This window comes from Mixophyes fleayi, chromosome 3, assembly GCF_038048845.1.
Source record: "Mixophyes fleayi isolate aMixFle1 chromosome 3, aMixFle1.hap1, whole genome shotgun sequence".
Classification (NCBI taxonomy): domain Eukaryota; kingdom Metazoa; phylum Chordata; class Amphibia; order Anura; family Limnodynastidae; genus Mixophyes; species Mixophyes fleayi.
This window is the reverse complement of record NC_134404.1, coordinates 293,530,872-293,557,727: the sequence shown is the minus strand read 5'-3', so window position 1 is coordinate 293,557,727 and position 26,856 is coordinate 293,530,872. Positions and strand designations below refer to the sequence as shown.

At 39.4% G+C, this 26,856-nt stretch overlaps 3 protein-coding genes across 3 annotated transcripts in view; 1 reads left to right on the top strand and 2 right to left on the bottom strand.

Annotated features, from left to right (window-relative positions):
- CFAP61 (cilia and flagella associated protein 61) overlaps positions 1-552 on the bottom strand; it is a 228,483-nt gene extending 227,931 nt beyond the window's left edge. The window contains exon 1 of the mRNA XM_075203834.1: positions 316-552. The gene's annotated coding sequence lies outside the window, so the exon portion shown is untranslated. The remainder of the gene's footprint in view (positions 1-315) is intronic.
- Positions 553-696: 144 nt separating this feature from the next.
- CRNKL1 (crooked neck pre-mRNA splicing factor 1) lies at positions 697-15,085 on the top strand. The gene is made up of 14 exons (XM_075203832.1): positions 697-838; positions 2,475-2,627; positions 3,472-3,563; positions 4,662-4,820; positions 4,930-5,096; positions 5,995-6,173; positions 7,279-7,449; positions 7,601-7,792; positions 7,927-7,986; positions 10,600-10,680; positions 12,471-12,710; positions 13,147-13,248; positions 13,795-14,043; positions 14,751-15,085. The coding sequence occupies exons 1-14, from the start codon at positions 791-793 to the stop codon at positions 14,940-14,942; spliced, it is 2,085 nt and encodes a 694-aa protein (XP_075059933.1). The 5' UTR covers positions 697-790; the 3' UTR covers positions 14,943-15,085.
- A 4,808-nt stretch (positions 15,086-19,893) lies between these two features.
- Positions 19,894-26,014, bottom strand: NAA20 (N-alpha-acetyltransferase 20, NatB catalytic subunit). Its single transcript, XM_075203833.1, has 6 exons — positions 25,888-26,014; positions 24,980-25,004; positions 24,753-24,843; positions 23,187-23,322; positions 22,960-23,105; positions 19,894-21,132 (listed from the first exon to the last, which is right to left on the bottom strand). The coding sequence occupies exons 1-6, from the start codon at positions 25,938-25,940 to the stop codon at positions 21,047-21,049; spliced, it is 537 nt and encodes a 178-aa protein (XP_075059934.1). The 5' UTR covers positions 25,941-26,014; the 3' UTR covers positions 19,894-21,046.
- Between the last annotated feature and the right edge of the window lie 842 nt (positions 26,015-26,856).

Genomic DNA, 26,856 nt, shown 5'->3' with positions numbered 1-26,856 from the left:
CTGTGTTCCAGGGTCTGCCTACACAGTATTAGAGTGATGTGTTTAAATGCAGATTGTGGTTCCCACACTGTGTGCCGTGGCTGCATGGGGTGCCGCAGCGATCTCACAGGGGTGCCGCGGCCAAAGCCGGTGGTAAGCAAGGTGGGGGCCTACTTGGTAATTATTTTGACTTAGGGGTGCCTTGAAAAAATTATGGAGACCCTAAGGGCTCGAACTGAGAAAGTTTAGGGTCCACTGATATATATACATCATACAAAATTGCAAACAAAGTGTGCTTCTTATGTATATAGAAGAGCCATCTCCATAGCTGCTTACCTGTTATCCCCTGTCCCACCTGCTTCTTCCGTGCGGTTAATAAGAATATAGATATCCCTATCCCAATGCTACTGAACAGAACGCTGTTAGGTTGCTATGGAAACCCAAGAGGTCTGACGTCACCGGTTTCTAGTCTATAACACTAGCCTCTGTTTTGATCTCCTTGAACATGGCCGTCTGTCTCTATGAAAGTGAGCACTGAGCTAAGAAAAACCACTCAAAGTACTCTAGCTCCGCGGTCATTTTCTTAAAGTACAATTCTGCTTTGATTGGACTAAGATGTCACAAACATGGCTGCTCTACTGCAGACATAGTTAATGCATGTATTTTGTCTCTAGTATTTAGTACGCGGCCATCGGAAGCCTAGGAGCACATTCTGTGACGTCAGTGCGTTCGAATGAACGTGTCGTTTTTACGTTTCCGTGTGTGCTCGGTGCAGGCTGTCTGTTGTCGGCTGTTGTGACCAGGGGGAATCATGGCGTCCACGGCGGCTGGCAAGCAGCGGATACCCAAAGTGGCCAAGGTTAGTAGTCCGTGTGTGAGCTTACAAGTAACGGTGCAGTCACCAGAGCACTATATAATAATAATAATAATAATACTTGGGTATAGTTGTCAAATGTTCAAGGACTGCCCCAGGGTTTGAAGATTTGACCATGGAAATATCTCTATATTTCAACATTGATCACATGCATAATACAGACCTCTAATTCTGTACTATTATCACTATCTGTTGTTATTTTCTGGACTGTTATTAATGTTATAATAATTATTAACGTAATGACATATTAAGCAGCACTGTACATTGAGGGGATCATGACATAATCCAGTTACACACATTGACATAAAATAGAAGGTAAAAATGTCTTACTCTCTAACAGGTTTGTGGAAAAACTTGATATTTATAAGGTTGTGGAATAATATTTGTAGCTGTTGATCACAAAAGTGAGTTTGGTTATTGTAAAGTGGTAGCATTATCAGCCGCCAGTTATAAAGCAGCCATTAGCAACTGGTATTTATGTGTCATGGTTGGAGAGGAGAGACAGCAGAAGTCAGAGATGCGAAACATGAACCAGTGACTGTAGAAATCTTAAGTCATCTGCTGTTTAAATTAGATTCATCTGCTTAGAAGAAATGTCTCCCTGGTAATCTTTGTCAAAGGTTGACAACTAGGTTTAGACATCTACTCACAAGTAGGACATGCTGGGACTTGTAGTTTGCCAATAGCTGGAATCCATAGGCTCCTACGTCTGCAACAAACATTGCTTTTCGAGCTTCCATATCAACAACAAGGACTAGGGACTTAAGCAGTGGTTGTATACTGTCAATGACCTGAGCTTCTCTTTTGTATTCTAAATCCTCATCATCAACAACATTTATTTATATAGCGCCAGCAAATTCCGTAGCACTTTACAATTGGGAACAAACATTAATAAAACAATACTGGGTAATACATACAGACAGAGCGGTAAGAGAACCCTGCTCGCAAGCTTACAATCTAAATGATTAATTTGATAATTAGTGATACTACGCTATACTTTGGAAAATTTATTAAATAACTTCTTTCACGTTTATGAAAATTAATATGCTGTATAGTGCAGCTTGTGATACATAGCAAATTTTCTGAGTTTGCGTGTTTTAAACATTTGGGTTACCATTCTACTGTTTCAAAATGTTTTTTTAGTTCTTATATTTCATCTTTTTAAGTTGTCACTGCTTTGGCAGCTGGGCACTTTATTTAAACTACAGTATACCTTAACGTCCTAGCAAAACATAAGTCTTCTTTTGATAATGATCACCCTCCAATAAGAGCGGTTTTAAAACAAGTGCAGTTTCTTAATCGCTTTCTGATTTGTTCTGATGTCACTGCAAACGTTTATTAGATTGTCAGCTTACTGGAATACCTCTAGGAGGAGTTTCTCCCCCTCTACCCCCCCTGCATCTAGGGAGGACTTTTTATATGGGGAATCTTGCATTTAAAATACAAAGTACTATTGTTCAACTTCATTTCTTGTTTTCTGGGGTTTAATTGTGTAAGGCAGCATAAATAAATAAAAGACAAACCAGAGTTAGTAGTGGTGGGGTTGTGATATGAATAAATGTGAATACTTTTATTAGAGAATATGTATGTTGCTGCTAACACTTCATCTTGCTGTGTTTAGGTGAAAAATAAAGCCCCAGCAGAGGTGCAGATAACAGCCGAGCAGCTGCTTAGAGAAGCCAAGGAGAGAGAACTTGAGTTGTTACCTCCTCCTCCTAAACAAAAGATCACAGATGAAGAGGAACTTAATGACTACAAATTAAGGAAAAGAAAAGTAAGTACTGTGTAGAGCAAAATTGTTGCCAGTAAAACCTGTATGGTTTGGGTTAAGTTTCATATTTGCATTTAAAGGGACTGTAAACCCTCACTTGCAAATGCGGCCTTGTAAGTCTGTGGCAACCCCTTCTTTCTCCAAAAAGTGTCCAGCCCGTTTATGGGACACAATCATGGAAAAATGTCTTGTAATTGTAAATCTAGTGTATTGTTGTAAATAGTGTTACAAAACTAAATTGTAAAGTTATTTTTTTGATCGTCTTGGTTTAATATATCTTTGTGTGCTAGTCCACTGTGTCCAAGAGCCTTTCACATCATTTAGATGTTATCTCAAAGGGATTTTACATGTTTTAATAACTTAACTAGTCCTTCTCATGCTACCTAGGTTTAAAAGCTGCACTAGCTCCTATTACATACATATATGTAACTTGAAGATTCCCGTAGCAGGAGCCCCTGGGGTGCTCTGTGTTTCCCAGCGCTCTGTGTTTCTTCTCACACCCCTTGCTGGTAACAGAGGATGTGTGACGCTACAGAGCAGGGGGTGCAGAAAGACCAACCAGGAGTCACAAGAGATTCTGATTGGCCCTCCCACTTACACTACTCCTCTGCTATTTAAAAATGGTGAATTAATACATTTGCCAGTTGTGTTTTGCAAACCAGTGGAGCCTCTTGAAAATAGGGAGCACGGAGAAGCCCTCCGGGCTCCTGCTATGAGCATCACCAAGTTACTAAAATGTGCATATGCTAGGTGGTAGTGCAGCTTTAAACACTAATCTCTAATAACATTACCTCTTACTATTCATACAACCATTAAAATAAATGCTTTAATCTTTCTTCATTTTCAGACCTGTGAAGATAATATAAGAAAAAACAGAACTGTTATTAGTAATTGGATAAAGTATGCACAATGGGAGGAAAGTTTAAAAGAAGTTCAGAGGTATGTACACAGTGTTAGAATGGATGAGCAATTATCAGCTGTTTGAATCCACCTATCTGCTTGTTCCCAAATCAGACAAATTATGTATGTATTGAAATGGCAGGATCCAGGAACACAATTTTACTTCTCTATACTCTATTTTGGTATGACCATCAGGCATTAAAACCTCCATGTATGGAAAATGGGCTGTTGCCTGACAAGTGATGATCAATATAACGGTACACCCAATCCTTTGGGATGGCCTCTGGAAGATTTATTCTAACTTCTAATAAGCATGCCAGTGATCTCTTCCGGTATATGTGATATGTGCTGTAACTGGATGTATAGTCTACGTAGGGTCCACTTTCTCACCAGAGGTTGCAAATGGATTAATATTTCTGTGTGATAAAGTTATGGACATGCTAAAAGCTGAAACCATTTGATTTGGGATATATGGGTCCCTTTGGACCTCTTTAATGTCATGGGGACAGTCAGCTAAATCTATTTAGGAGCTTGGAGCACACAACACTTGCCATTTTTACGTCTTTGAAATCTTGGCTAATGCTTTAAGGGGCTGATTCAATTAGCCATGTGGTTCTGTAGTAGTCTCGTTGATTTGTTACCGCATGATGTTCTAGGTAGTAATCTTCACTCCTTTTTCTTTACATCTACTAGGGGTGCAAGCTAAAATAAGCAATGTTTTCATTACCGTAATTGCAGTATTTGTGTACAGAAACAGCCATGTGGTTACTATGGAACCTTGTGGCCAATTGAATTGTCTTTTTCTTTGAGTATCAAGTTGATTAGTGTTACTCTAATTTAAATATAATTTGGCTCATTGGCAGTGTGATGAAATGGAGTTATATTGCTGTTAACACATTTGTTTACGCCATAGTACAACTTGCATGAAGTTTATACAGGACGCAGACTCCGCATTTATTTGCTTAAAACAGAAGTGACAGAAGTGAATGAGTTCTCTGTACAGCGCTGCGGAATCAGTGGCGCTATATAAATAAATGGTGATGATGATGATGAACTTTATTATCGTTTAATTCACACAGTCTGTGTCTTTCTCCTATCTGTACAGTAATGGAGGCTGATGTGATTTTGTCTCCATAGAGCACGGTCTATATACGAGCGTGCATTAGATGTGGACCACAGGAATATTACACTATGGCTGAAGTATGCAGAGATGGAGATGAAGAATCGCCAGATTAACCATGCACGTAACATCTGGGATCGTGCCGTTACCATTCTTCCCAGAGCTAACCAGTTCTGGTAGGTAACCTAACACAATTAGTATACAGTGCTCCTTCATGATTTAGACTTTAGCAGCCAGTCTTGTATATGGAACACTTGGGTATATGTTGTATGTGTACATTTAAAGGTATAAATACACCTACATGGAGGAGCTGCTGGGGAACGTGGCGGGGACAAGGCAAGTGTTTGAACGCTGGATGGAGTGGCAGCCTGATGAACAAGCTTGGCATTCCTACATCAACTTCGAGCTTCGCTACAAGGAGGTGGACAGAGCACGCTCGACTTATGAACGATATATCCTTTCCAAGGCCTGAACCATTGGCAGCTGTATTCACTTTGAAGATATTCGTTTTGCAAATTAGAAGTATGAATCCATGTTAGTAAAACAGAGGAAAAGCACTGGTCCCTTATGCTCCAAATAACTAGACATTGCTTTAGCCATGTTTGCGTTCTTCATTGTACCCCTTGCCAATATCATGTGGTACAGCTCCTGTTACTAGGAGGATAGGCACTTAAGAGATGAACAAGAGGCGATTAGAGATAAGCTGTTTTTTTGTACTGTTTGTCAGTCCAGTAACTGCTTATACTGAACATATCATTAAAATGCTTTTTGAAGTATAACTTCTCATTCACCTAAAAGGGAAATTATAGATGATACACACTTTTTGCTGTTCTGAATTAGTAGTTTCTGACTTTATTTCATGAACAATGGAGAAGTCAGATTGCTTTCCCAAACTAATGTATGTAAAGTAAAATGCGTGGTGATGAGTAGATACATTTAAAAAAAAAAGTGTAAAGTTTTCAATGCATTTCACAGAATAGTTACTTCTTTAGTCCACTGTTATCCCAAGCGGGTAGGTCACCAAAGACTCCGACAGTTTATCACTGCAGTCCTCTGTCATACTGCTTCTTGCCTGATTCAGGTAGATGGAAGCGGTGGTTCCCCGTAAACGTCACAAGGGAGGGATAATGCTGCACCAGAGTGAGGCTTTATATTTTCTCTTATTTTGACGAACTTCACAAACAACTAATGTTTAGACTTGGGTGAATGTATCCTTTTAATGTTGTAATAGTTTGGTCATTTAAAATAAATGCATGTAATTACAAGTATGCTAATTCAAACTACATATTGTCAGTAGAAGAGAACACCTCTAGTAAACGGTAATAGAAAGTTCCCTTAACATCCGTGCACTTGTCATTATACACCCTGATGTAAAGAACTGGATCAAGTACGCTCGCTTTGAAGACAAGCATGGCTACATAGCTCATGCAAGGAAGGTCTATGAGCGGGCTGTGGAGTTTTTCGGGGAGGATCACATGGATGAGAATCTCTACGTTGCGTTTGCCAAATTTGAGGAGAAGCAAAAAGAAGTGAGTTGATTTTCTTTATTTCCCAGTTCCATAGGTTAAGCAGTCAATCAGGTCGTTTTGCAACTTCATCCCCCAGCATCACGTGCTGACCGTAGCTGGTATTCAAGCTTAGTAAGTAGGAATACACAAGATAACATTCAACGCTGATTGTAAAATGCTGTTGTTGTTTGCCAGCTAAGCATCTGATTATCCATCACACACTAAAGGTATGTTGTTATATCATCCAAAGCTCCAGGAGGGTATTGGTGCACATCCCCCTGTAATTTACAAATGCTTTACAATGTGCTACACTGCTGTGACTGTACAACACAAAATCCAAGGTGCAGCACTACATACCATTATTTATGTTTAACTCTGCAGGAATATTCATTCTAAAATAACTTCTACCGTAAACATGAGGTTCTTAGTGCACATTTTGACGTTTGGTGACCTCATTCAGATGGGTACATACAATACAATGACTAATAGAACGTAATATAATATATATACAATAGACTAAATCTAGTCAAAGGGCGCAGTATAGACTTCTGCTACAGAATCTACTGTGCAGTATTTTTGCTATACTTTTCATTGGTCAGATTGGCATTGGTATGCATTGTTCTCATTCATAGAAACTAAGGCTTCCATACCTGCAAATAGTCACAATTTTAACAGGAAGTTCATGATCGTTACACCTGACAAGACTGTGGTCTCACTGCGTGGGAGTGGCTTGTATGATTAGGGGTGTGGCTTGCTCTGTTTTGAATCTCCAGTCTGAAACTTTGGCAGATGTGGAGTACACTTCAGCAGGTTTAGTACATGAGACACCTCTGCTTTCCAATGGTAGAGGAAATGGTCCGTTGTAGGACGTGCTGATAAAAGATGTAAGTACCTGATCTGCAGTCATTGTTAGCTGGTAATGGGTAAGTATAATAAAGTCACCATAATAAAACGGGTCCATCCTAAATGCAACTGCTATATCCATGATATCGGACCGCCTAAATCACGGTACTGGAGTAAGAAATATAGGTTATTTAAAATATGTAGGTGCATCTAGATTATTTGACGTTATAAGTAAGCGAAGTATTTGCCTCATGTACTTATTTTTTTCTGCTGTATTATTTAGTCGGAGAGAGTGCGTGTCATCTACAAATATGCCTTAGACAGAATCCCAAAGCAGCAAGCCCATGATTTGTTCAAAAACTACACCATTTTTGAAAAAAAATATGGCGACCGGCGAGGTATTGAAGACATAATTGTGAACAAGAGGCGTTTCCAATACGAGGAAGAAGTCAAGGTGAAGGATGATACTTTGATGTCTTTTTTTTTTTGCCACTGTGTATATTAAACCTTTCACATGACTTGATTTATTTTTAGAAGATGATTTATTTATTTTTAAATTGACCACCTCCAATTTGTCTGACCAAAAGTTGTTTTCTTTCATTCAGTCCAATCCCCATAATTATGACGCCTGGTTTGACTACTTACGATTGGTGGAAAGTGACACAGACGCTGACACTGTTCGAGAAGTGTACGAACGAGCTATCGCCAATGTTCCACCCACTGAAGAGAAAAGACACTGGAAAAGATATATATACTTGTGGATTAATTATGCCCTGTATGAGGAATTAGAGGCAAAGGTATAGAAAGCACAATATGATTTTATTTATCACTTTTTCAGCAATTTCTTCTAAAAAAAACAAAACAGAAGGCTATTTTATTTAAAGATTAGCCTGTGTTTTTTTAATTTATTTTTTTATTATTTGTTTTGTAGGATCCGGAAAGAACCAGACAAGTGTATCAGGCTTGCATAGAACTAATACCTCACAAAAAGGTAAATAATAAACACTGTTATTATAGAGGTGTAAAATATTAACTTATTTTGGAAAATGAATTGTGCTTGTATGTACTGGCTTAGTGGGTACATTTGTACTAGAATGTTGATGTTCTCATTACATAGTTATGCTTCGAGCATTGATGTAGGGATGGCAGTAAGGAAGGGAACTGCCAGATTAAAAATGGCAAACTTAAAAGTATCTTTCAGGACTAAGTAGTAAGCTTGTTGTATTTGGATTTTAAATGTTCTCAAATCTGAAATTGTTAAACTCTTATGACAACTTCATTGGGCTCATTATGTTGAGACCAAGCACCCACTTAGACAAAATTAGTGAATTCCTTAAAAGTTATCCCTTTTGGATGACAAATACATTAAAGCTGTTCACCACCCATACCTCAGTCCAGTTAGATTACAGCGTGCAGCCTTGGTGTCGTCACCAATGTGCCTTAAATGTCACCAATCATAGGCAGATTTTTGCCATTTCCCCCGCTTTCTAATTCCTCCAGGAGGGAGTGGTCTTCACGTATAACTTCCTTCCCACTCTCGTTTCTTTAGACCCTAATATTGTCTGTTGGATGAAGCAGCATGGCAATGTCACACTTATGTAAGGAACCCCCTCTTCTTTACTAGATCTAAATCTCCTCTCCCACCTGCTCATTCTAGACACCTCTTTATTAATGTGTTATTGTATGAAAAAGTGATCTAGACAATGTATAGATGTACAGACCATATATATATATAAAATATGGGGAGCCACTAGCTACAGCGGTCCTCGACACTCCCATACCCTCCGACCCTAAGCATGTACTATTACCCTTGCCTCTCCCAGACCTCCCTACACACACGCATAAGCTCCTCCGGCACATAATCAGCGCGGCCACCTGTCAGATAGCTGCTTCCTGGAAATATCCCACACCCCCTACTCTCCAAATGGTCTGTGGTCGGGTTTGGCATACTTACCAAATGGAGCACATCACTAGTGTGCTGAGGGGCTCCTCCGTGTCTTGCCATAAAGTCTGGTCTCCATGGGCTTCATACCATAATCAACCACTGCTTCAATTCTAGTAGAGGCCGGTCCTCTATTGAAATTATCGGATTTGACTACTCCTTGTTAAAGGCGTGAATTCCTTCCCCCCCCAACCCCTCCAATTCTCTCCCCCCCCCCCCCCTTCTTGCCCACCAACTTTACTTATCCCCCCCCCCCCCCTTTTTTTCTTCTCTTTCTATTATTTCTCTCTGCTATGTTTAAAGTAAAAATAAAAAAAACAGCATCTACATGGTACAAGACTAGTTGCTCTGCAAAAGCATGGTGAGAAAAAGTTGTACATCGTGTTTATCTTTATATGTACAAGTATTTGTCAATGTACCTTTTGGAAAATATTGTAACTTTGTTAAAGATAAGATGTTATTATTAATAATTCGTACTTTAAAAAAAAAAAATATGGGGAGCCAGGTGTACAATCCAGGTACCACGTTTTATCATGTTTGACCTTACCATATTGGCAGTACGTGTTGCTGTCTTTTATGCAATTGTAACCTTTGTAAAAAACCAAAAAACAAACAAACAAAATTTTGTTTGGGGTGTGGGTTCCTGAAATGTGCAAAGCAGACTCTGGCGGCTGTAGACAGAGAACTCGCTGCACCCAACGTACTTAAGGTAGCAGCTGCTTTAGAACAGGTAAGGGCACTATACTCTACTAGAGCATGTATATAGAAATTATATTTATAGAAATTAAAATTCATCTGTTAAATAAAACAATTTTGTAATACATAAGTAAATAAAAATACACAAATGTGCAGTTAGCCTTTAAAACACGATGTCAAAAGCTGGGACTATACTCTGAAAAACAAGATATACAGGATATAATGTTGCCCGCACATAATGATTGCTATTTGCAGTGCAATCATATTCTATGAGATTTTATGATTTTCGCTACATGTGTGGCAGGAACACAAGTGATCTTGAACAGTGCAATTAAATCCAAAAGATTGTCCTGAAATGTGATTAAGTTAAATCTCACCCAGGACTTAAATTCCGTTTAATCAGTGAAAATGTATGGGCTGATCATAATGAAACAATCTATTTATTGGGCTTGCTTACTCTCAAGAAAATAGTCCAGCTCTCTGAAACAAACAATATATAAATCACAATGTGTCGGCATATACATAAGGAGGAGAATTTTGTGCACAATACATACAGAAGTAGGAGCTATATTCTACTACTTATGCATATGATACACAGTGATTTATATCTTGTATGTTTCAGAGCACTGGACTGTTTTCTTTTGTTTTCACATACACAGTGGTTTTAATTGTCCTGGCTGCACTCTCTCAAATAATTGTATTCACTTGTAGACATTTCACTCACTTATAGTAGCGCACCTTGGCTTCACTAATGCTTATTCTCTAGTATATCCTTTATCTTATTCTGTGTATGTACAAGTTGGTGAAAGAAAACTAAAATGTTTAAACATGTACATTTGGGTGTATTGTGTAATTGGGACATTGTGTGTAATGTCTTCAGGCCCAGTATAAGTTACATACGATGTAAAGTCATTGGTCTTTGCCTGTTTTAATGTCTGTTTTTGTTTATTTTACTCTTTTTTCCAGTTTACTTTTGCAAAGATCTGGTTAATGTATGCACAGTTTGAAATAAGACAAAAGATTCTTCCTTTCGCGCGAAAAGCATTGGTAAGTTCCATAAAGTCATCTGTTTCCCAGTCTTTGCACACATAACTGTCAAGCTAACTATGTGAAAATGAAAGGTCATCCTTTTTTACACCTGTGTTTTTATCTAGTCCTCACATTGTCCTAAAATTTAATAAATATATTCTCATTTCCCAACACAACACTTTTTACTTTGATTAATCAACAAAAGTAAACCAACATGAAGATCTATGTATGAAGAAAGAAGTATACCCCATGTTTCAGTAGCTTGTAGAACCACCTTTAGCAGCAGTAATTATTTTCAGTATGTGCTTTAGTCGTACATCACATATGAAGATTTTGGCACATTCCTCGGCAACATTACTGCAGCTGATTATTGTCTGAGGGCATTTGTTCACTCCTTCAGAAATCTTGGTTGTATTTTCTTTTTCAGCCATTCAGTTGTAGATTTACTGGAGTGCTTAGGATCATTGTCCTGTTGCATGATCCAATTTTGGTCAAGCTTCAGTTGTTTGACAGATGGCCTGTCACTTTCCTCTAGCATACTCTGGGAAAGAGAGGAGTTCATGGTGGACTCGATCCCGAAGCATCCAGATAATCACTTCTCCAGCATTGTGCTTGCTGTGAGGTTCTTGTGTTACAGCGCATTTGGTTTTTGCCAAACATGACGTTGTGTACGAAGACCAAACAACTCCACTGTTGTCTTTACACAGGATGTTGTTCCAGAAGTCTTTTAGAAGCAACTCTACAAACCAAGCTGTACTATGATTCTTGTTTTGTGTCCAGGTCTTGTGGTCACTGCTTCTCTCTTTTGAGGACACACGTGTGGACCTCCCACCGTCCTCCCAAACTGGTTGTCAACCCCTTCGCCTCCTCTTCCTGCACACTCCTTCAGAGTGTGTGTTAGGCGGGGGCAGGATTTATTGTGTGCACTGCAGCATTGTGTTTTTTATTAGGAATCATGTTTGACCCTCAGAGATAAATCATCTAGGTATAGGGCGCCTTCTGCGCTTGTTATTTTGCATGCCACCACTGCACAGCTAAGCTAACCGTCCGACAGAATGAGCCACCTTGCGCCACTCACCCTCGCTGTGCTGTGCCTGCCGCTAGTTCTGGTGCTGTACCTCATACTGATTCAGGTCCCAGCCTGGAAGTCTTTCCAAACTTCTTTCGTGGTCCTCAAAAAGCATGGATTAGTCTGTCCTAGTTTGAACCTGAAATCCCTACATTTTTCAGTTTATAGATAAAATGTCTGCACTCTGTGCTGTCTGAGCAGGAAGAAATTCTGACCCCCATCAATTTCAAGGGCACTCGCCTCCTAATAGCCTTTTACATCCGGGCAACTGGCGTATTGCCTTCCTTGGAAATAGCTGTATCTGGGCAAATTGGCACTTCATCCAGACATTTTTCACCATCTCATATACTGGTGGGGAACATCCAAGGGAGCCCTCAATGTTTCTTGTCGCAGCTTCTAGGTTCACCAGTTGTGGACTGATACACTACTTCGCCATGTGTGTGGAGAGATTGAACAATCACATTTATTGAAATTTTTGTGTATTTTTTTTTTTTTTTTTTTTTTTTTTTTTTTTGTGAATGCTTTTTTTTTTTTTTTTTTTATTACAATTCATAAGAATTGTTGATTTGTTGCCGCATTTGGACTATGGTTTCTTAAAATGGTTTCAGATGAGAAAATGTCTGTTATTTTTCATGTACTGACCTCTATTTATTACTAATCAGCGTTATTTATGTCTCGCCTACATTGGATACCCGTAATCTATTATTGACCTCTGTTATGCTTTTTTTGTTTTTTATAGGGCACCTCTATTGGCAAATGTCCCAAACACAAACTGTTTAAAGGTTATATAGAACTGGAGTTGCAGCTCCGAGAATTTGACCGATGTAGAAAGCTGTATGAAAAGTTCCTGGAATTTGCACCAGAAAACTGTACAACTTGGATTAAATTTGCAGAATTGGAAACTATTCTGGGTGACGTTGATAGAGCCCGAGCTGTGTACGAGCTGGCTATTGGACAGCCACGGCTGGATATGCCAGAAGTAAGTAGATTTATTTAATATTGTTGCTTAAAGACTTCATCATCAGGAAACTGAAGATTGACAAAGTTTTTCTGTCCCTGAGATGGAGCTCATACGTCCTGCCTGAGCGCTCTAATATTGTAATGGAACCCTGACTATTACATTTATTTTTTTATATAGTTTACTTACTGGTACTACAGAAATACTATACATAGTGATTCTTCTTTTTATAAAGACATACTTTCTTACCATCGGATATATTATTGTATGTAAAAGTGCATTACATGTATTGATTTGATTAAATGTCACCGTCTTTATGACACCACTCTCAATATAACAAGAAGCACTGTAAGATCAAACAACAAAGTGCTGCAGTTCTAATTAAATCGCTTAAGATATAACTTTTTGCTGTTTAGCGATTGTAGCATTTTGTTCATCACTGATCTCCCACTTGCAGGTTCTCTGGAAATCGTATATTGATTTTGAAATTGAACAAGAAGAATTTGAGAAGACCAGGAATCTGTACAGGAGACTTCTACAGAGAACTCAGCACGTTAAGGTATCCCAGTTACACATTTAATGCTATGGGCAGAATGTTACTTATCTTGGCTTGCTGTCTTCAACTCGCACATTTTTGACCAAATTCTTTGAGTAGATTTAGAAAATCTGCATCATTTTGTCATTTGTGGTCCTGTCTCCATTGTTAGTTTTATTTATGTTTCAATTGTCCAGGGGGGAAATCCAGTATTCATTGCCAGTGTTATGCCGCAGAACAATAGTGTAATGTGTACGTTGTGTTAAAGCATTAAAATCCATTCTCTGAGGCTAAGTTTATGCCATGTCATAAGATTGGTATTGTGTTGTAGCGTGTTTATATGAGAGATGGTGTAGCCACAGAATGTGTAAAGGAATACCAAGAAGCAGTACATAGGGCTGTCCACATGGTGGCGCCCTCTTTCCCTTGATTATTATGAGCCTCAGCTTGCCATATGTTTGTTTAAGGTAGCTTTATACATATATTCTAGCCACAAACTTTAGTTTAAGCGGGTAATAAAGTTCTGCATTTTATTATTCCCATTAATCATTCCTCCTCTCGCTTCCACAGGTCTGGATAAGCTTTGCACAGTTTGAACTGACTACTGGAAATGAGGAAACACTGAGTAAATGCAGACAGATCTATGAAGAGGCCAATAAGACTCTGAGGAACTGCGAGGAGAAGGAAGAGAGGCTGATGTTGCTGGAGTCATGGAGGAGCTTTGAGCATGAGTTTGGGTCTGACTCCACCCAGGAGAGGGTGACTAAGCTCATGCCTGAGAGAGTCAAGAAAAGAAGAAAACTCCAAGCAGAGGATGGGGTAAGACCTATATATATGTGTGGATGTATGTCTGACTTATTTCTCATTTTATGCCATTGACTGAGGGCCTCTGTGCACTGATATTTTCCTGCTTTTATAATTTCTGGTCATAACACTATTTACTTATCGTACCTATGGTTCATAGCCACAACTGTCATGTCATTTCATTTCTGAATAGTCAGCATCCCTACACTATACAGTATATTACCATTATCCATATAATAATCACAGTACTACAATAGTATATTACAACCACCCATCATCCATATAATAATCACAGTACTCCACAGTATCTTACCACCACCAGCGCTGTACATAGAACTCACTCACAACAGTCCCTTCCCCATTGGAACTTAGTCTAAATTCCCTAACGCACACAAACACAGGCTAGGGTCAATTTGATATCGGTCAATTAACCTACTAGTATGTTTTTGGAATCCATCATCCATATAATAATCCCAATATACCACTGTATCGTAACAGTGCACTATCACTGCCAGCAATTTCGTGGCTTGAGACAATTTTCATGAGAATGCAGCCTAACTATTGCCTAGGAACTAGAGCCACCACTGAGGAAGGAGACGCGTTGTCTCTTGCCTCATTTTCTCTCTAGTTCTTAGTCGATTACCGGAATATTGGTTAGGCCAACAACATGGTTCCACTTGATTGGTCGTAATTGTAAAGTTTTGCTCACTCTTTCTTGCTAGTCTGATGCTGGATGGGAGGAGTACTATGACTATATATTTCCTGAAGATGCTGCCAATCAGCCCAATCTTAAACTGTTGGCTATGGCCAAACTCTGGAAGAAGCAGCAGAAGAACGATGATGATGAGGAGGAGGAAGAGGAGAATGATAATGGACAGGATCCTGACAAAGATATGGACGAGAGCACTTCCTGACACAGAGATTTGTAGCATATTGCAGTTTCCTGATGTTTTATATGCCCTTTTATATTTCCTTGTACATATGTGCCAGACTGGATTCATTTTGCTATTAAACAACTCAAACCCCCATTTATGTGGAAATAAAGCTTGTAAAACAATGAGTTTGCCATGAAACTTAAGTAGATAGATTGGATACATGTCCTTGGAATATGTCAGACACAAATAGTACACACGAGACCCCTTCTGTGTATTGTAGTGATCCAGCTGGAAGTATGGTCATTATGTGATGTACAAACCTGATAATTGTGCAGTTTATTCAGTGACTGGGAACGGCTCATGTAACTTAAACTGCACAGTGCAAAGGGATAGCTGGTGTTAGCTGGTGCAGTTTTGTTGATGGTCTTATATGTTAGTAGAAGTATGTTATCTTGTATCACATATTAATCATATACCAGTGCACACTGTGTCTGTCAAAAGTAGCTGCTTGCCCTAGGAGTTTACAACCTGCTTTGGGTTTTAAGGTCTTCTTTGTGTCCATACACTACAAAAAGAATAATGTTTTTAGAAATACACTGCCTTTATTTGTTTCAGCCCCTAAAGCAACAATGGAATCCGTACATTTATAATGTGGAAATTATTACACATAGCAGCCTAGTCATGTTAAAGGTGTACTTCATGGGCTTAAAGCAGAATAAGGGAGGCAGCATGATTTGGAAGAGGTATGGAATAATCGGCAGGATATTCATTTTGATGTTGGTGATCTTCCATGTTATGAACGCCCAGCCTGTCACAGATACAGCAATCTGAACAGCTGGCGTCACCTTAGTCACTTAGCAATGAATACACCTTTCCTGCCACCATGAAGGATTTATTATGGTGTCCTTACGTTCACCAAAACCACTTGTTAATATTTCACACTTAAATCACATACACATGTAGCATGAGCCTCCTTGGGCTTCGTAAGTTCACAAAGAATCACAGAGAATACAATGTAATTTAATCTGAAAAATGTTTACAAGGCTTAGTTACAAAAAGTTAATAAGCCATACAATAAGTTACACAAATAAGTTTCAGAAAATAAAATAGGAAATAAAACCAGAGTCACTACTTACTAGAAGGGCATACCAAGATTATTCAACAAAGCGCTCAAATCCTACATAATAGAGCACTGAGACCAAGAGGAGTGAGGATTATTTAGCAACAAATGATAAACCTGAGACCCCTAAGATTGTCCTTTGGGAGGCCCCACAAGTGCATATTGAGAGGTAAGCTAGGATCCCTGGCCAAGAAACAGAGGTTCTCTTTCTGAAAATCAAAAACTTGGAAACACAAGTCCACCGTTGCCAATGATACATCTGTGGAACTAAAGGAAGTAAGGGAGGCCTTAAATAAGATAATAAGATGTCAACTAGAGCATTATGCTCACAACGCTCTCTTACTTTAATTTCTAAAATTAAAGATAACCAGGGAATAAGATGCCACACATCAAAAGAAATAGAAAACATCTTTCATAAATACTAAATTGCATAACCTAGCAGAACCCTTGCACCCATCTCACTACGAGGACAGATAGATCCCTATGCATAGACGCTTACCTTGCTCGTTCAGGATATCATAAAGAAAGCTATTAGACCTTTCACATTCTAGAGCTTGAAGAGGCAATAGACACAGCACCCAATGGGAAAAGCCCTGGCCCAGACAGATTTACAATCTCATATTACATGTGCCCATTCTCCTACAAGCTTTACACAAAATCTCAGCTACCCACAATTTTTTTGGGCACTCCCCTCCTAAATTCCTACATGCCTGGGAGCAAGACTTAGATAAACAACTGGGAGCCCCACGGTGAAGATCTTCCAGTACACCCAGGCATCATCACAAAGTGTGTCAGTCTTAGAGACTCAATATATGGTTACCAGACGGTACAGATGTCCCCTGGACTATCTGATAAGTGTTGGCAATGTGACTGCGCCATAGGGGACCTATGGCATATAAGGTACATAAAACTTAAACCATTATGAAGTTGATTAAAGTGATACTGGGAGACAAAGTGATAGCTGGCCCGGAATTCTGGATTCTAAACATAACGAAGGTTGAAATTTCTATATATAAGAAATCTCTTTTAAGGTACTTCAATAATTCAGTGAAGGTTATCCCTGTATAAGGGAAAGCTACCACCCCTCCATCGATTACTGGTTTAACAGACTCGACTTCTACATGTCTATGGAGGATATCACTTTGGCCACATTAGATAGAAATGGAGTTTACCCAAACAGCAATTAGACTGAGCGGCCCAGCCCGCCCCTGCATGGAGCAATGGACAGCCTGGTCTGATGGATCACATTTTCTTTTACATAATGTGGACATCTAGGTACGTGTGCGTCGTTTACCTGGGAAAGAAATAGCACCAGGATGCACTAGAAGGCTAGCCGGCGGAGGCGTGTGATGCTCTGGGCAATATTCTGCTGGGAAACCTTGGGTCCCGGCATTCATGTGGATGTTACTTTGACACTTACCACCTACCTTAACATTGTTGCAGACCAAGTACTAACCTTCATAGCAATGGTATTCCCTGATGGCAGTGGCCTCTTTCAGAAGGTTATAATCCGCCCTGCCACACTGCAAAAATTGTTCAGGAATGGTTTGATTAACATGACAAAGAATTCAAGGTGTTGACTTGGCCTCCAAATTCCTCAGATCTCCATCTGATGGAGCATCTGTTGGATGTGCTGGAAAAACAAGTCCAAGCAATAGAGGCCCCACCTCACAACTTAAAGGATCTGCTGCTAACGCCTTGGTGCCAGATACCACAGGGCACCTTCAGTGGTTTTGTGGAGTCCATGCCTCGACGGGGCAGAGCAGTTTTGGCAGTATGAGGACCTACAGAATCTTAGGCAGGTGGTTTTAATGCTGTGGCTGATCGGTATATAAATCATAGAATACTTAAGCGTACTCTACCCCAGATCAGCCTGTAGACGTTCCACATATATATGTTGTCACCAGGCCCGTACCCAACCATGTCAGACACCCTAATAAGGGAACAGGGACAATGGGTACTTTAATGTGGGTAGGGACACACAATGAAAATCCATGTATTTATTCAGACAGCAAGTTATACACCATGAAATAAACATACACTGTACTTAAACTGGCCTGTGTGTACACACACTTAGATACACAGAAGCATTACCTGTGACCTCGGTCCACTAATTCACTTGTCTCCCTCTTGTCGTGCTATTTCCATTTTACACAGGTCTCATACGAACTTGGCTGGTCTCAGGCTTGGCTTCCCTGGGAAGGGATTCATATTGGATGACATTATTGGGAAGAGGTGACTCATATATATATATATATATAGGGTCACCTGCTGATTTGGCTCTATTAAAATTAGCTGATGGTACGAGACCACAATACATAATGAACAAAGGCAACACTGGGCAGACAAAACGCATGAAGAAGTTATGTCTTGCCCCCGGTAATGTTTATTTAAAACATTAGCAACTTCAATTTATACTTTAAGGTACAAGTAGTGGACAAAAACACGTTTTTTTTTTAAAAAAAGTGGAAACATACGTAAAATGGGGGAAAACAAGCATATTGAAACCATGGGCTTTCACCCAGGTGTGGCTCATGCGCTAATTAAGCAAATAATATTTCAACACAGTCAGTGTTATGTATAAAAATATTGGGCTACCCTGGTTGGCTATTACTGTGGCTAGCATGGCTGCAAAAGCAGACCTCCATGAGGGGTGATTGTTGGGGTACATTTTGCAGGATCTTCAATGACAAAGACAAATGTTCTAGTATGCATACGAGACTGCCATCACTAGAGTTCAGGACTTAGCCAAAGCTTTATTTGTACGTGGCTACTCGAGTGCGGCACGCCCTCATTGTACATGGACATGGGTAAGATGCCCCATCCACTCCTGAAATCATAGAATGTAGTAAGGGGAAAAGGCTGCGTTTACTAGCGAGTGTCCCAGTTCTGAGCATGCACAGACTCGGCAGATATCAGCCTTAATGAATCAGACTCGGTGTGTCAGAACTGCATTAAAGAGTCTTGTGACTCTGCATACAAGTGAGTGACCTCCCTGAAAAAGTGAGATCCAACCAAGTATGTAAGAAGTCTTGTTGGCGGCACGAAACAGCCTGCAGAAAGAGTGTGGAATATGAGTGGAAGTAGAAACATTAAGCCCAGGAGAACTTGGTATGTACTAAGGCATGTGTACAATGTAACCATATTGCTACCGTGATGATTTGTGCAGGAGTAAGGAGATGTTCATCTTGTAGCTGCATAATAGATTTTATTTGGTAATAGAGATGATCTGGCACCCAACTTAATGTTATTTCTATTGCATTGCATCTTCACGCTACACAATCTGTGTCCACCCATTGTTTGCATGCTGCAAACCATGCATGTGCCAGGGCCCTCTGGTCACTTATATCCACGCCCAAGAGCTAGCCAGGGCAAGGGAAAAGTACAGGCGAGGAGGGGCATCACCTACTCATGCACCCCAGGACCATACATAGTAACGGGGTTAAAGTGATACATGTGCATTAGAAATCAAGGTCAATGCTAATCACTACTTAAATGGTACAGAGTGATGAGCTTCGCCCCATGATGCAGCTTTTCTTTCTTGATGAGAGCAGTGTCTTCCAGGATGGCAATCTACAGAGCAAGGGTGGTCCCCAATGGTTGGAGTAGCACAGTGATGTTATCCATACGTCATGGTCTTTTCAGTCTTTAGATCTAAAACTAAATCAAGCATTTATGGGATAGACTAGACACCAACATCCGCAAGATGTCAGATGAGTGACACGTACAGGTCATACTAGCTGCTCACTGTGGCTCAACACCGCCCTATTAAATCACTGTACAGCCTTTTACCTGTACGTTTAGTGTAATTATAGGTCTCGACAGGAAAGTTAAAGACCATACAGATACATAAATAATTGCAATGTAGTCTCTGGAACAGCAGCATGTTTTATTACATCCATTGTTTGATAGTTATCAGCTTTTACAGCGTCATCAACTCCTACATACAGGAGGATATTGCAGCACAGTACAGAGCAGTACAGGAGAGCTGCGTAGCAGTCTACAATATATATTTACACACGGTTCCTGGGCAAAGGTGTCTCATGTTTCCATACCTACACATTTAGATCACTGCAGCAAGTATATACACACACATAAATAGTAAATTATTTGAAATAATAAAAAAAAAAAAATTCAATGGAGAAACTAAACTATTCAACAAGTCTAAAGTAAATTGTAAGCACTATACAATATTAAGAGGATGTCCTGTCAAAAACAAAGTTGGGTGAAAATCAGTGGTTCCAGTGCCAGTCTGCAGATAACATGATTACAACTACATGATTACAACAAGGAAAAGCCCATGCCATTCCTCCAATCATGCCACACTGACATACGTGGCTGTGCCCGTTGCATTATACATTTTGTAATCTAGCACATTACAGAAGTTAGACAGTTATTGGAGTTTGTTTAGTATATTTGGATGGATATTGCATACAGCAGCCAATTCTTAGCTCCGCTGGTACGTTATATTCCTAGTAGGCGCCACAGATGAGTCAGTGGACATGGAGTCTACATTAAAGCTAAAATAATTGCCTGACCATAGCATATTGGAAATGTGTCAGTTATTAAATAATCACAACATTTACAGCCAAGGATAACTAAAACACATAGGGGGGTATTCAATTGTCCGCGGGTTCGAGCGCGGAAAAACTAATACCGTTAATACGGTAATCTCTCAGGGAGCTGCGAGCTGTAATCCAGCGAGTAAATTACCGTATTAACGTTTTTTCCGCGTACGATTACCGTAATAACGGTAATCGTGCGCGGACCGCCGGATTTTCGGCAATCCCGCTGACAATTGAATATGCCCCATAGAATTATTACTGCTGTAATAATGCCTTATCAGGGGGTGAGGATCGCCATAAGAAACTATGTTTCAGTATTTGTGGGTGGGGATCATAAACTATTTTTCATCATTTAGTTTCCATGAAATGCAGACATAGCTGTAGGACAAGCGGCATAACGTTGCTGCAGAAAATGCAGATATAATCTTCATTACTTTGCCCAAGAACCACAGCTAAGGTTATTCAATGTCTTCTGGCCGCACAGGGTGGGGTAGAGGTATAATAGACTTTTTCTCTGTGTCTCTTGATAGTGCTTTCCTCATGTCTGTACAAAAAACAAAAACAAACAGTTTTATAAGATTGAAGTGATTATGTTTTGTTTGTGAGTTGTGTAAGGTTACCAGTAGGGCAAACAATATAGCTTGTGTGTTAGAGGGAAACTAAACACAGCAACGAGTTGATTTGGTAGCGGGTAAAAAAAAATAAAATAAAAAATTAAGTATATGGTGTTACATAATGCAGTGTCTATCAGGATAACTGGAGGGGAGGGTGGAGGACAATATTAGCGATACAGAGAATGTTATTTCTAATGAAGGGGTTAAATCGCACATTTATGGATAGCTAAATGGGTACCTCAATTAAAAAAGTGGGCAGATAGTATAAATGAAATCATTAAAGTGGTTAATGTGTCATATTACAATTAATATAATTGCTATGTTTGTGACAGCGAGAGCCTTATTTTATAGAATACTAATATTATATTCTGTACGCACTGCTCTCGGAAATGTCAAGCTCATCTAACTCTTAATATATACATTACACACTATACAGTACTTGTAATGGGTTGGGTACGCTTTACCTATGTCCACCACTCCGACATGGAGAAGGCCTACAAAGAAAATCCGAAATGTTGAAAAAACGACTGGAAAAGAAACAGACTTACCTTCAATCCGACACTGGAGATCTCAAATGGGAGCACGATGGTGACAGGAAAGGATTCCGATTGGAGAAGTGTTCGTCACTGCAGGCTGACGTCATGGCGACGTCTGTCAATAGAAATTTAAAGCGGCAATGTAGGGTTAAGTGTTTAAACACTTAACCTTTGGGGTCCCAACACTGCCGCTTTAAATGTCTATTGACAGACGTCGTGATGACGTCAGCCTGCAGTGACGAACACTTCTCCAATCAGAATCACTTGCTGTCAGCATGGTGCTCCCATCGGAGATCTCCAGCGTCGGGTTGAAGGTAAGTCTGTTTATTTTCCAATCGGTTTTTCATAATTTCGATTTTCTTTGTAGGGCTTCTCCATGTCGGAATAGTGGTACTCGTAAAAACGATTACCACCACTTGTAATGTTATGTGTAATAATGCTGGTTTGTGCTTTGCTGCCTTGTGTAAGCAGTGAAAAGTCTTAAAAATAAACAATATTTAAAGAAACTAATATATTTATGAGCATCCAACCCAAAGTGATAAAAGAGAAATATTTAAATGTGTATGGTAGCAATATTACCAGCAGGAGGGAGAACCTGACACTTTTACTTGGTGTCAGTAGCTAAGAGGGGGTACTGGCACTGAATTGCTGTTTGGAGGCTTCTGGGGTACCTCTTTGGTAAGTTGGCTCTCAATTTAAAAACACATATGTATGGCCCAAATATATGGGACTCTCATTGTTTAAAGTAGGACCATCCTATTAGCAAAAGCGCCTTGGCGTGGCGGATGGCTTAAACATACATTTGCAAATGTGTGCAACAAAGACTTTTGCATTTTTATCTACAGTAGAAATGGCAGATCTGTTGCTGGCTATTGCAGTGTGCTGGGGGAAAAAAATGTTGTGTGTACTTTTACTTATATAATAATACATTTGGGCACTAATATACAAGAGCTCCAACCCTGTATTATAATATGGAGACTCTGCACCTCCTATTTATCTCTTAGATCTCAAAACATATGGCTATGTGCTATTCCCTAGGGACAATAGTTATACACTTAACAGTCGCCACATTGAGAAATGGCGGCGGCCAGAGCTGAATCTGGAGGCGACACAAAGACGGTAAGTACGAATTTAATAGCCTCCAATATTGCAAAGCAATGTCATTTTCATTACACAGGGGTACTAATACAGGGGACTGGGCAGGTCCACATTAATTCTTACCATAAGCATCCTCATCTGGCTCCCCATTGCTAGCAGAGTAATACTCTATCACCGTCCTGTACACGCTGTAGCCCAGCTGTTTATACATGTTGACAGCTACCTGATTGGAGACTCTAACAAAGAGGTCCACAAAGAACCCTCCTTTCCTGAACGTGAGGGAAAGTAAAGGTATTAGCAGAGATCACAGGAGAGTACAAGTCACAGAGCATTTATGGAGGAGCTGTCACCTTTCAGAAATTTCTTCCAGCAGTTCCATCAGTTTAGCAGCTAAACCTAAACGCCGGAATTCAGGCGCTACTGAGAGCGCGGTGACGTGTCCATGCCACTCCTCGCGGGCCACCGAGCCCTCTGCTTTCCCCATTACTACAATACAAACACGAGTTATTCACATGCATACATTATAGTTTGCACATGGTACAAATAGTTTGTCAAAAACATGTGGATTCAATAATATACAAGATCCTTGTAAATCAATTGTTCCAGAAATGCTTTCTTTATTTCATTATAATCTGTATCATCCAGTAACTGCTCGCATTTCCCTCTTAATGCTCATGTATTAAATATGCAAATGAGAACACTGCCGGCATTCTAGAAGCTGAAGATGAAACATTCCACAGTACGCTCTGATTTAGGCTCCTATATAAGGGTGTGGTTTTAAAAACATCTTTGCAATTTGCCCGTGCATTCTGCATCTGAAAGCTTCTGTGCAGCATTCGGTGTGGTTAAACACGTCCTGACAAGCAGTTGCTAACTGCTCAGCAAGCACTAAATGAGCATTCTCAAATTATTGTATTAATAAGATTTTCCTGCTTCTGAATGCTGCAAGCAACACGGACATGAACGCAATGTGCAGTGAATGCTTACTAGAAAGTGCGTGTGTCCAGTTCCATTTGGCTTACATTATTTTTCAGGCTTTCAGCATCACTTTATATTTAATATACTTAGAGAATGGACATTAAAGGCTTTAAAATAACACATGTACAGTCTTAAGGACACAATATAGACATGGGTTACCAACTACTCTTCTCAATACCCCCAGAAGGTCATCATATCAGAATGTCCTTAAGATTATCTCAGCACAATAAAAAATAAATCCACTTCAGTCTAATTTCTTTATAAAACTATTTGTGATATTACTAAAATGGTTGGATGCTAAGGAACATTTTATTTATTAAAACCCTAATTGGTGCAATGTCTGCCTATTAAATTTACCCAGCATCTGTTTTAATGACAATTTATAGAAAAGGAAACCCTATGTGGAAATGAGAAATATATCACCATTGATGGAACAATGGTATAGTGACAGCGGGCCTGATTCATTAAGGAAAGTAAGGCAAAAAAATGAGTACGTTTTCTCCTGGACAAAACCATGTTACAATGCAAGGGGTGCAAATTAGTTTATTACTTTGCACATAAGATAAATACTGGCTGTTTTCATGTAGCACACAAATACTTGATAGCTTATTTGTACACTGAAATTTAAAGTTGATCTAGGACATGCTTTACCCAAATTATAAATCTGTCCTTACATTTTAAATTTACCTCCCCCTCCAAAACAACATTTGCCAAGGTTCAAAGTTACTCATTTTTTTTATTTACTTTCCTTAATGAATCAGACCCAGTGACTCCAATAATAGTAGTACAATATTTAGTTATAGGTCAATGTTTTACCAGACAATAGGTTTATTTCAGAAGCATAAATTACGCTACTTACCACACTGCAAATTCTTTCAGAAGATGTTGCAATGAATAGTGAACAGAATTTTTAAGTGAGGAAATACAGGAGTACTTACTGTAACCCATAAGTTCTCCACCGGGAGCCTCTGCAACAATGAAATATTCCGGCCAGTGTGCCAGATACTGTAAGTAAAAAGGTATCCCATACTGACATCTTTATTTAAGGCAAAAACATGAATTAACTTGACAAAACACGTACACAAATTTTCATTATGTTGGTCTAGCTAGATGTCTCATTTAGTTTAAGAATATTATCAATTTTACAAAGCTTCAACAAGGATACAGTTTCTGTGAGGGGATCCAAGTTTCTGTGAAAAAAAAACACAAAACAAAAGTATATTAAACTTCTTGAAATAAAGAAAACACACAAGTATAATGTAATGATTAATAACATGATGAATTTTCCTAGAAGCCCTGAGAGCAAGCCAATGGTTCTTAGGACAATGTAGATTACACCACATCAGTAGTATCAAGTATAAGGATACTTGAATTAGTGACTCAGACTTTGCCATTCCACATTCCATGAATTCTGTTAGGAAGCTTACAGATATATGTTGGGGTACGTATAGCTTTGTCCCTTTCTAGGCTTGTTTTTCCCATAACTGCATAAATATTTACGCAGAAAGTCCTTTTTTTCCCCAAGGCTGTGCCACAATATTGCCACATTCTTTTAATTTAATAAGCTTACAGTCAGGTGGTTAGTCCGCCCTTGTACAGTTTTAAAATATCCTTGTTTCTCTCACGCTGACTGAACTCCCAATATCTCTACTCCAATAATTGCTGTAGATCTCATTTTTATCTTGTGTGCTACATGGGTGGTTTGTTTTTACACAAGGGTTGTTTATAATTTACAAGAACTGCACAATGTGATGTTAGCTATATGATCCCTGTGTGCATAAAATAGCCAACACAAGTGCAAAAGCTATAGTAACACAAACAATCTGCAGTTAACATTGATCAGTATTAATACTATACATATGAAAGCAAATAATGTTGAAAGGTAGAGGATATTTATTTGGAGGTTATCTGAACATATCATTATAAATATGTTATTGCAATGGTTATAGGGGAGGTTTCCTGGGACCCACGTAGCCCTGACATGTCCCGGTGGCCTAAGGACACCTGTAGCTGAGAAGTGCTGAAACAACGAATATTACGAATAAGGTTTTGAATCCCCGCCCAGTGTCTCACATGTTGTTGAACCGAAACAGATCATCGCAATTGAAGGCTCGTAACGAGGTCATCCTTTATCCTGTCCGTGTACCAGGCGGACGAGCACCGGGAGAGCACTGGCGGAAGTTGGGCATGTACAGCGAGACCAGCATGAGCGGAAGTGACGTCAGTAGACTGGGAGAAGCCGCGGCGGCCATGTATAATGCTGGACGTTGGCATGGAGATGTCTAGACAGGTGAGCTGTGGCTGTTCTCGGCTAAGCTACAGTTTGTTTCACCCAATGAGTTCAGTAGGAGCATATCCCTATTCTTACCACTTGCTGGTACTTGTCACTGACAGCTGCTGAAAGCCATCAATTCCTTTAAGTTCCCAAATATAGTACAACCCTTTGTCGCTTTGAAGTCACATGAAAACCGTGCTCCTATCTTTAAACCAGATAATAATACATTATTCTCTTTCAGCTGATCTTCAACTAGCCTGGAATGGATATAATCAGCTTTTCCAGTGTAATAGCACCGCACCATGTATACAACCCTATCATGTCTTCATATAACATCAAAATGCTCACACAATATATAGCCTCCTAATACTATGTTACCTATTGCAGCACTAATATTACTTCCAGCTTAGTCCAGCACGTGTGAATTGCCACTGTTTTAGTCAATGATGGACTTTATTTTTATTAAAGAAGAAACTGTGTAGCACTCAGAAAAGCATAACACATTTATTTTTGACCATTACTTCTTATGACCTGTTCCAGAATCCTGCAAATCAATAAACATACAAGAGTAGCTAAATAAGACTTATATTGTTATACTCAGTTGTCGAAGTAGATGTATATACGGTGGTACACCATACGGCCATTTCTCCTACTGCCTTCATTGTAAAACTATCAAATTCCATTCACTTACATTCCCATTATATTTTCCATATCATCACTTACAAATTTCCACTTCGACCACTGCTTATACTATTTACTAAGGATAT

Coding starts and splice junctions, on each gene's coding strand:
- NAA20 (XM_075203833.1), bottom strand. CDS start 25,940: ATGACCTCGTTACGAGCCTTCAATTGCGATGATCTGTTTCGGTTCAAC. Junction 25,005..25,887: donor CTGTTTCGGTTCAACAACAT/GTGAGACACTGG, acceptor TTTTTTTCACAG/AAACTTGGATCCCCTCACAG. Junction 23,323..24,752: donor TGGAGAACTTATGGGTTACA/GTAAGTACTCCT, acceptor TTTGTATTGTAG/TAATGGGGAAAGCAGAGGGC.
- CRNKL1 (XM_075203832.1), top strand. CDS start 791: ATGGCGTCCACGGCGGCTGGCAAGCAGCGGATACCCAAAGTGGCCAAG. Junction 839..2,474: donor GGATACCCAAAGTGGCCAAG/GTTAGTAGTCCG, acceptor TGCTGTGTTTAG/GTGAAAAATAAAGCCCCAGC. Junction 14,044..14,750: donor AACTCCAAGCAGAGGATGGG/GTAAGACCTATA, acceptor CTTTCTTGCTAG/TCTGATGCTGGATGGGAGGA.